This window comes from Dinoponera quadriceps, unplaced genomic scaffold, assembly GCF_001313825.1.
Source record: "Dinoponera quadriceps isolate SergipeBrazil2010 unplaced genomic scaffold, ASM131382v1 scaffold880, whole genome shotgun sequence".
Classification (NCBI taxonomy): domain Eukaryota; kingdom Metazoa; phylum Arthropoda; class Insecta; order Hymenoptera; family Formicidae; genus Dinoponera; species Dinoponera quadriceps.
Genome location: NW_014555113.1, coordinates 115,008 through 126,171, shown reverse-complemented (window position 1 = coordinate 126,171; position 11,164 = coordinate 115,008). Strand labels below are relative to the sequence as shown.

At 46.8% G+C, this 11,164-nt stretch overlaps 1 protein-coding gene across 1 annotated transcript in view; it reads left to right on the top strand.

Moving 5' to 3' along the window:
* Positions 1–10,932, top strand: part of LOC106742999 — a 69,520-nt gene extending 58,588 nt beyond the window's left edge. The window contains exons 5-9 of the mRNA XM_014616423.1: positions 4,229–4,396; positions 5,204–5,409; positions 5,612–5,774; positions 6,646–6,828; positions 7,233–10,932. Coding sequence (XP_014471909.1) covers positions 4,229–4,396; positions 5,204–5,409; positions 5,612–5,774; positions 6,646–6,828; positions 7,233–7,436 — 924 coding nt within the window. The 3' untranslated portion in view covers positions 7,437–10,932. The remainder of the gene's footprint in view (positions 1–4,228; positions 4,397–5,203; positions 5,410–5,611; positions 5,775–6,645; positions 6,829–7,232) is intronic.
* Positions 10,933–11,164: the final 232 nt, after the last annotated feature.

Sequence of the window (11,164 nt, the reverse complement as noted above, 5' to 3'; positions counted from 1 at the left end):
CCCCCCCCACTCACCCTCGCTGTCCGCGTGGATTACGTCGGCGTTGATCGGAACGGTCGACGACCACCGGTCGGCGCAAAAAAGGCATGGAAAAAACGACGACTAATTTTACGACAATACACACGTGCGCGCTCACGTTACGTCTGAGAAATGCGCGTGCTATCACGAAGTAACGATCCCTCGCAACGGGTAGCGCGCCGAGGGAACGCAATTTATCGCATCTCTCCGCGGGGATGGTAGCCGCGGAGGATGCGCACCGTATGGTAGAGGGAGGGGGGAGGGGGAGGGGAAGGAGATTGAACGTCAAAAATACAGCCGGCGCTCCGGCAGGATGCCGCCGCGAGATCTTCTATATCTTTATATATACGAGCCAGGAAGAGTGGTCGCGAGCGTGAATGTAAATGAAATGGAAATTCCTTCCCCCGGCGCGCTGAAATGGCACACCGGGGAAAATCGCGTGGTTCGCGCGACGCGTACGGATATAAGTGCCGTCGAGCCGGTGGAAGTCATCGCGAGCGGAAGGAATCTCATGCCAGCCCTCCCGTCTCTCTCTGTTTTTTATTGCGCGACCGCAGCCGATCGCAGACCGAGTCGAATCGGGGAATGCGACATGTCGTCTCCCTTACGATTTCAGTTACAAAAACCGCGCGAAGGCTGAGGGTGGTTTCTTTTAACTTTATTCGCAGGCAGAAGCATTAGTATCAATTAAAGTCTCATGTTTTTCATACACGAGCAAGAATTTATAGTCTTATGTAAGAATAAAATTTTCTCACACGAATGAAGGAATTCTATATTCAGGGTTTACCGAAAAAGTGTGGAAATCTCGAATTATTTCGGAAACTACGCATTTTCGAAAAATTGTTCCGCACAAAAGTTGTAGGGCTTTAACGCATTACACAGCAGCGTTAGTGCAACCTTGAATAGCGTTGTCAAGGTCATGAAGGTGATCTTTAAATTTTTCAACGGAAGTCCCTTTTTTTTATTGCACAGTCATGTAGCTTATTTCGAGAGCTTCTCGAAACTAAAATAATATATTTTTTTATTCTGCTTATTTAAAATTCTGCTATCAGAAAGATAAATAGATCGATAGATAGATAGATAGATAGATAGATAGATAGAGAGAGAGAGAGAGAGAGAGAGAGAGAGAGAGAGAGAGAGAGAGTCTTCTCTGTTTCGCTAATAGAAATCAATTTCCCGCTCATTACCGCACGACGGTTACGCAGCTGGAAATTGACGTCGGCAATTCTACCGGATATTCATTGATTAGCCTAATCGGAGTTTGTCGGGAATCATCCCGACGATAATGAAGAGAGAGAAAGAAAGATCCGAGAGAGCCGGGTGCTACGCGTCGCGGGAAGGTACCGAGGGGTACGACGGATGAAATCGTCGCGAAAAATTAATGCCGGAGAGAGAGCGAAGATCAAATAAAATTTGCGGCCGGTGCAGAACCGGCGGGTTTACGGTCCTCTCGAAGGGGGAGGAGACCGGTCGTTGCCGAGACGTAAAGATATGGAAATGCGAAGCCCCGAAGCGCGGGGGAGGAGGGTGAGAAAGACAGCGGCGGATGGAGAGAGCACGGCGTGCTGAAAGAGCCCGGTGTCGCGTCCGTTGCTCCTTTTGCCCGCAGGACTCTCTTCGTATCGCGTGACAGTGTCCTGCTGCATCGACCTCGTGCAGTACGCCACGTTACGGCCAGGAAAGGTGGCCAGGATTGTAACCGGAGACACACCGGGGGCCCTCCACGCCCTCCCCCGTCGTTGTATCCCCGTAAATGCCGCGAGATATCCTCGGCCGGTTGCTAGGTGGGTGTGAAACGTAAAGCCGGCGCGGATCTCACCGGGGCTCCAGCGGGGCCGATGCACCGCAGATTGCGAGTATCCTTGCTGAGGTCGAACGAGAGGAGGCTCCGCCGAAGGTCGTTGCCTGCTCGATATACCCGGTGCTCGTCTAGGAATCCGCAGCATCAGCGGTCCCTCCCCCTCTCTCTCTCTCTCTCTCTCTCTCTTTCTTTCTCTCTCCCTCACCATTCGTCGGAGGATCTCAGCATTCTCGGCGAACCCGCGGCCCCCGTATTATCCGTGGAGGAGGACGAAGATTTGAGAGAAGCGGGATTGCGCTCTCTGCCAATTATTAATAATCGCCCGCTCCTCCCCTCTCCCACCCCCTCGCGAACCTCTGGATAAAGCGCGGAATTTACGTCGTCACACGCGCGTTTCTACGGTTTAAATACAGCCCATTAACTCGGCGTTACGCCGCGTTAGATCGCCGACACGGCCGATGATCGCGATATTCGGCGTAAATTCCAGCTTTTTCGAGGAAAGGAGTACGATGAGTAATTTTATATGCAAATATATCGCGTCGGTGCGATTCATATGCCCGTGCGTAAGTGTATATGGGAATGTGGGTGAGTGTGTGCGTGCATGCACGATAACAGTGGATTACGCATTACAGGCGTATGCACGCGCGCGGCACTGCCGAGCGCGAAATTAATATTATCGTATCATCGGATTACTCACCGAATATCGTCGGCGCGACTGATTGCCGACGAGAGCGAGCTCCACTCGAGCACCCTCGCCGAGGACGCGATCGGCCACTAAGTACGATGATTACCCGACTGATTACATTCATTGTCCGCGGAAATGGCGAGCGAACTCTTTGATCACGGGCAACCCTCATTAGCGATTATCGCCGGTATTAATGATGATCGTCGTTCGCCGTCGGACGACTACTGAAATCGGAACTCGCCGGCGAATATCCGAATTCGTCGCTTCCGCTCATGGCTCGAATGTCCGACGACGGCACGGCGAGAGAATAGGAGGAAAGTCTGTGTTAAGTGCGAGGAAAAACATGAGTTAAAATCGTAAATGTGTTTTAGAGGATGTTAAAAATCGGACATGGTGTTAACCTCAAGAAGGTATAAAATATGTCATCTTCAGTCGCGAAGTATCTCGGCTTCCGAATGGTCAGTTGTTTCCTAACTTTGCAGACACGTAGACGGTATTTCTATCAATGGTAGCTAAAAGTTCAAAGGATTTCTAAGAAAACGGTTTGAAGGACCAATTGCCTTAAGTACCGACGAATCGTTCGACGACGGGCAAGAATTTGGTGGGAATAATTGAAGAGCGATTAAGGATCAGAGAGAAAGGGAGACACAGGAAAGAAAAAGGAAGAAAGAGGGTAAGTGAAAGAAAGAGAGAGAGAGAGAGAGAATGCGTAATTGTTCGGAGAAGAGACTTCCACGTCGCGTAACGAGAATGTGTCTCAGAAGAACTCGCGCGTTCGGAGTGAATCCTCGGCGGAGGAAACGGCGGGAATGTAAATTTATGTGCAGGTATTCCCTTTCCGAGTGTCTCGTCCGAGCGAGACGGATTCGATGCGCGCGAGAGAGGAGAGAAGGAGCAGAGCGCTGAAGCAGCGGTCCGGTTTTTGCCGGCGGAGTGCAAGGACAGAGACGACGACGTCGGCGGACTGTTGCCGCTGCAGCAACAACGCCGAGAGGGCCCCGAGAAACGTGGTCGCACATTGGCGATCGCTATACCTGCTCCCTGAAATGATAGTAAACGGGCCTTCCGAGGAGGGTTGCGACATTCGACACCGAAACACGGATACGCGTCAGCTGTGTGCGGCCGAACAATGGCCGGCGCGATTCTTTCACCTGAATTTAGCGCCTTACCCGGACACAAGTTAACGTGGTCGTTGGAATCGTTGAGCGTTCGTCTCACCGGGCGAAATGTGTATCTGAATTTTCATCGTTATCCCAGAGCAAAAGGAAATGAATTACCGAAGCTCTCGGATGTGCAGTCAATTGGGGACGAAAGAAGCAGCTAAGAACGAAAGTGAAATGTCGGGAACGGTGTCGATAAATAGAGACTCGAACAGAATTTAGTTATATATCGGAAATACGCATGTACATTTCTATATATTATCTATGTATTATCTATATATCACTCCTATTTTGGTCTGGAAATGTCAGTACGACGTCCTCTAACGTTACTCTCCTACTTGAGTTAAGTTAAGCACGAGGATAGTTCGCCACAAGTAATTCCTCAAATCAGAGATATAAATTGCGAAACTCGCTATATATGGGATCTACAAATGAAACGAGAGGCGGGTTATTTTGAGGTAATCTCAGAGGGATCCGTTTGATATTTCCGCAGCGATCGCATCGCCCAGGATTTAAATGGAATCGATCCGCTCACGATGCCCCATTGTCTTTCTTGTTTCGCAGGACGACGGCGGTATCGAGTACTTCAACACTATAGTGGTGCAGCCACACCTGAAGCTGGTCACGAACCAGGGCAGAGGTTTTCACGTGAGATGCAGATACCAGACGCGCGACAAAGTCGTAACGAACGACCAGACCCACGTGGCTATGCTGCAATCGTTGCCGTTGCAGGTAATAAAAACGTCATGGTCGCTCGTGTGTGGAAAATATCTCTCTTGAAATTTTCACGAGATATTCAGCCAATTACAACGTCCGTACGAAAGCATAAAAACCGCGTCGGGTTCGCGAGGATTATCCCCGTAAGTATCGTTTATGCACCGGTCTGACGATTAAAATGTCGACGAGTGAAACATTTATTGTGAAATTTATTTCGCTTATTTATGTTTTACATAATAAAATGTTCGAAGTAAGTATTCAGTAAAATATTCACAGTAAAATATTCTGAACGGTCCATACCAATTTTCGTTTGATTTAACACAAAGTAAATGTGTTGTAAACATATATTATGTCAAAAATCAATATAAAATTATAATATCCATAATATATCAATCGACATTGAAGTAAAAAATGTTATTTTAACATTTATGTTGAATATCAACTCAACACAAAATATTGAGGTAACGTAAATACAATGTGTTAAATTGACACACGGATACGCTGAAAATTTAACGCGAAAACTTTATCAGGAACGAATTTTAACACAAGTATAAAATATTTTTTATTGTGTATTAATAAAAAGAAAGACTGAAATATCGTTTTCTCGTACAAGGGATAATAAAAAGGAGGGACAAATGTCTACGATTGAACGGATAATTTTTGACATTTATTTATTTACTTATCTATTCATTATTTAATTAAGATGAAATATTTTTTTCGTACAACGGATATATAAAGAAGAAAAATAGAAGAAGGAGAGAAAAGAGAGGAAAGAAAATACATGAGGAAATATTTCCAACTCGTTGTTTACCATTCCCACAGGCGACCGCTCCGATGCCGGGATGCACGATGAAGATCTTTAGCGGCGATCCGACGCAGCATCACGTGGCGGAGAACGTAAAGATCGGCGATCCCCTGACCTTGGTCATCAGCATTGACAAGCAAGAAATGTTCGGCTTGAGGATATCCGATTGTCTGGTGCGCGACGGTCTCGGTTGGGGCGAGCAGCGGCTCATAAACGACGAGGGGTGAGTTCATATATATATATATATCATGATACACCGCTTATCACGATCGACTGGATAATAAGCGAGCGGAGATCGCGAGGAGGGAAGAGGAAGGGATCTTATCTCTCGGAAGAGACGAACAATTATTCGGTCCATTGATTCTCTCCTTCTTCTTTTTTTCCCTTCACGAACAAGTTGATCGAATCGCGCGATTCCTTTTCAGCTGCCCGATCGACGGCGAGATCATGGGACAGTTCACGTACAACGAGGACAAGACAGAGGCCAGGGTGAACTTCCAGGCGCACAAGTTCCCGTATACGGCGAGCGTGTATTACCAGTGCAACGTTAGACTGTGCGTCAAGCATGGCGGAGGATGCATTAACACGGTACCATCGTCGTTATTATACAGTACCTGGCCGTATTATTAGACGCAACGTTGATTTTTCAATAGAACACAGATTGGGAGGGGAAGAAAAGATGCTGATTTTATTATTTACTCCATTAGAATAATTTCGGTGTCAATCAGCGCTTCTACCTCTGCAACCTTCTAAGATGTCAAATCACTTGTTTTACTCATAATTTTTGTAAATAATATCAATGTTTTTCACACAATAATTTATTCTTCTGTCAGTAAGCAAGGAATTTGACGGTCTCAAGTCACAAGTAAATAAAAATAAAACGAAACTTCAATTGACATACATACACTCAAAACACGTCTATTGCCGTTGTTATCAGCAATTAGGCAACTAGCGCGGGCTCATGCTCGTTCAAGGTCATTATAACAGCCGAGTGAAATGACGTAAAAAAATACCTTTTATAATCGAATTTTAGAATATTCGTTCCTTAAAACATAATTCGATCGATAGATGAGCCGTATTATAAAGTCCTCGGAAGTTAATGAAATGTAAAAAACTAAGGTACGTCTAATAATATGGCCAGGGACTATACATGCGTTTTATATATAAGATGTACATACACACACATGCACACATATATATAGGATGATAAAGGGGAGAGGAATAATGGCTTTACGAGGGAATTATGAAGTACATTGTTATTCATCTTCCTTTAATGACCCAGCGATAGCAATCTAACGTCCGAAATATCGCATCGAGACGCATGTAATTCCCATCGTTATTGCTTAATAACACGTTGCACGAAGGCGTATTACGTAACACTTGACCCTGAGAAGGAATACTCCGGCGGCGGTTTCTCGGGGATTTACCAAGAGCATTCATTGCTATTCCCCGTTTGTAGCCGCCGTTGTGCAACTCGATAGTCAGACGACGCAGGGACACTGCCGATGACGACGAGGTGAAGGGTGTCGAAGGCTTGGACGGTACCCCGGCCACGATCGAAGTCTACAGCGGTCTCTACGTGAACGAAGCTTCGGACGTTGGCTCCAAGTCGGACTTCACCGACGACGTATTCAGAGAAAGGGTGAGGAAACCTTTAGCGATTATATACTATCGATAGTATTCTTATAATAATCATTTTCGTATTAATCGGCATAGTTATTATAATATATTGGACGGTTGGTGCAAAAGATTTATTTTTCCGATAAATTTTATATATTAAATATATTAAACAGATTTATATATATCAAATGAAAACACAAAAATTATAACATGAGCCGACACAAGTACAAAATATTTTTTACCGTGGGCGTGGGTGTCTGAAAAAAATAGTCGACGTTGTATATTTTATTCGTAAAAACGATTAATCCTTCGAAATTGGATAATTCCGTTCATGATGAACATTTCACCGGTGTCTTGTAAAATATCAGGTATAAGATATGACGTCAGGTAAATCGTTTCATCGTTCCTTTTTTCGCAATACTTCAGGCGATCGACGACCCGAACACCATTTGCATATCGCAGAGGAGCTTCGCCATCGGGATCGCCATCGCCGGTCTGATACTGATGCTCGCGGTGGTGGCTGCTATTCTGGTGCTGCTCGCCAAGAGGCGACACAAGAGCGTCTCCACGACAGGGTCGTCCATTTACAGCGGACCCTACACGAACACCGCCTACAGCCACAGTAGTTAAGCCCGCTCCGGTGAGCGCTCGGCCGCTCGGCGCGAAGTCTACGCGAGATCGAGATAACGAACACGCGGCTCCTCGGAGCGACCTGTCCCCGCGAAAGTACGCGCCTCCGCTCCTCGAATTTTTCGCTCCGCCGCGGTATCTCGACGGTATGTCGCGAGACTCGATCGGTCGATGATGATTAATCAAGCCGGCACGCTCGCCGTTCGACCGCCGACTCGAGATGCAACCTGGGCGTGGTTAACGAAATGTGAATCTCTTGCTCAACTGCCGATGCTACTGCCTGTTGTATCTCCTCCTCCTCTCCCTTCTTCTTCTTCTTCTTCATAAATTCGCTCTTCTAAGCAATACGCGACGTGTCTTCTGCAGCAACGCCGGTACACGCTTCGAGGTATCCGAAGAAGCCGGTTGTTCCCCCGATACCGAGCTTTCCTGCCTCTTCTTCTTCTTCTCCTCACACGCGGGTATTTCTTCGTACGAGAACGTTCGACTCGTGAAACTGTCACGACAGTCTCGATAACGAATTCCGAGGCAAGTTTTCACGAACATTTATAGTTCGCTTCTTTGGTGCAATATTTATCGTATAAAATATAAGTGATTTGATACGAAATGAGCGCGCGGAGATACGAAAATTTCCGAGAGATCATTCTCGCGGGGAGAAATTCTATTCTTGTAGAAATCGGTGCTTGAACGCATTATTGAGACCTGTCTGGAACAGGGTTGCGAATCTTTCGTTTCCTTCTTTGTCTCTCCCTCTGTTCTTCTCTTCTCTCCGTTAAAATAATCCGCTAGGCCTCCGCTCGAACCGTCCCGCTGGCGAACGAGAAGTCGTGCTCGGGGTAACGATCGCTCTCGAATCGGCGCTTCGTTCACAGCGCCCGCGTCGCGTAGCAACCTTAGCGAAACCCTTACCGTTACTTCCGATCGCGCGCACGTCTAACGCGAATCGACACGACTCCGTCGCGAGTTGCGTCACATTCTAATATATATACCTACCTACGTAATATTACTATACTGTACACTAGTCCGGTATACGCTGTCCTACCTAACATATACGCACACACACGTACACATACACACGCATATACACACACATACACACAGCACGCGACAGTACCGTCAAGCCGCGGTCATCTCGATGATTCAATTCCAACATTACCCCGCGTGAACTCACTCTAGCGATTTAAGTTGAAGTCGACAACTGCCGACTCGATCAAATACTCCAGTGATACATCGCGACGTATCACCCTTCCCCCCGCCCCCCCCGTCCTACCGCCAGCGCGGCATCTCCGCGCGCAACTGTTCACGTTTCCGTCTTGTATTTTCGTGTCTTGGCCTCGAAGGCACCCTCCGATTCGCATTCCTCTCCGACGCTTCGAGTTCACCGTTGCGCGCAACTTAACATGCGCGCGGCGGCATTTTCGTTTGTATTTCCGATCACGTTGCAGCCGGTGTGTGCGGTTAATTCGGCTCTTTGGATGATGCGGACGACGGAATTCGCTCCGACGCGGTGAAAAACGCGGCAATGCCTTTCCGTCCTCTACCATTGGTTCGCTTTTTCGAGACGCGTCGAGCGGCATTAAGTGGAAATAGTAGTTGAATAAATACAATACAATAGTAAATCGCGGAGTATTTATACTCCGTAATTATATTTTGCGTAACACTCGCTGTGTCAGCAACGACGCTTGCCAACCCAGACGACATAATGTTGAAAATCCGGACGTAAGACGTCTCAGTTCAACGCAACGAGTCCAAAATCGAGTCACGAGACATTTCAAAGACGAGAATCCACTTTTCCATACGTGATCGGAAATGCATCCATGATATAAAACAGAAAGACGACGAATATTGATAAAAAAAAAAAGAACTCAACCAAGATTCAACAGAATGCGTTGTCGGTCACCGGTGAGCTTCCACTGGTGAAACCGTGTGTGTGTGTGTATGTGTGTGTATGTACGTATGTGTATGAATGGGCCATTGCCGTCGTAGAGATGCTCATCACACACTCAATCTTACATCACAGCGAGTCGTTGGCGAATGAAAGGCGAAAATTCCGAAGCCCCCCTCCCCCCTCTCGTTACGAATCACTCCGACTACTAAATGTCTACGACGTCGCGATGCTCGTGTGAATGTGAAGCAAGCGGGCGCGCCGCTCGGTCCGGAGCGTAGAATCAGATCTGTAATCCGTCGCGACGCTTGAACGTGTTAATGTTAATTAGCCTAATTGAAACGAGGTGCTGCTCTCCGATGTCGGTGTGCCGGACTCCTCCGCGGGAACAGCCGGGCGAGACGTCTCCCGAGCGGTTCAGTTCAAAGGATTCCCCGAGTCTTCGAGACTTCGTCGGACGCGTGAATCGCCGTAAAGAGGAGGAGGAGGACACCGACGATATCGTACCGACAGCGATATCGGTCGCGGAGCGTTTAGATTATAACTGACAAAGACGAGGAACTTACTGCCAACTGCGCGCAGTCGCGTAACGTGGGTCCAACGTGGTGGTGGGTACATGATCATAAAATTTACATTTACGAAGAGGAATCAACACACGCGCGTAACGTAACTTGGTAACTCATTAAAGCGCTGATACGCCGGGCCGCCGCTGTCCGGCGGAGAGTGTAGCGTTTCCGGGAACGATAATGAATGTGTGCGACAGCGGCTCCGGATGGACCCGACACGGTGCGTCGAATGAGAGACGCGACGCCGACGCTACGTGAGCGCCGTCATGCTTTCGCGGTGCAATAATATTTTACCGGTCATTCCGGAGGCTGTGATGGTCACGTGGTCTGAGAGAAAAATCCGCTAAAAATTAGTGATTATAAATGTTTTCCTTGATTTTTGAATATATATCTCTTTATTTTCATATTTTTGAATATATATATTTATATTTCTAAATTTATATATCGTCTGTGTTGAAAAGCTAGACAGATCACGCATGTACGTGTCCCTCTCTTCTACCGAATTATTTTTTAACGACTTTTGCTTTTTCAATGACATTCTTTTGCCAAACACACACACATATCTTAGGGTGTCTCATGCCATGTGTATTGTTGCAGCCTCGGGACGATGTGAATCTACGTGAATCTACGTTTGAGCGTACTCATTTACGTTTACTCAGGGGCGAGGTGTTATTTCCTCTTGCATTACTCCGTGGTACGATAATGTAAACTGACGACGTCCACTTCCCGCTTTAGCGCTATCCCATGAAAAGTGCAATAACTTCGAACGCTCCGGAGGTCCCCGGAATTTCTGTCGAGGGTTTTGGAATCGCTCGGCGAACGCGTCGCGCGTTTATTCTCTTGCCGCGCCATGGCATTGGTTCATAGCGATCATTGGGGACGGAAAAATGGCTGTATAGTATTCCTTCTTTTTTTTTCTTTTTTTCTTTGTAACGCAACGCGACGCTCCCGATGCTCCCGCAATGTTCCTCTGGACCCTTGTCAAAAGAATTTACAACGAATCTGTGTAAATAACGAAAACTTAATAAATCTGATAACCATGTGAGATAATATTGTCTGCCTTCTCCAGCTGTCTCGTCTCGCGTTTATGAATAATTGAAAAATTCCGACGAAGTAATTCGCGCAGAAACGATGGTAACGAAACGACATTGTATTTTACGGTTTCCCAGTCTAAAGTCTACTTTTTAGATATGTTGTTAAAAACAGGTATTTTCCATTTAGTAATATAAGTCTGCACAAGTATCATCCCATCCATTGTTACTCGCTGAATGTGGAAT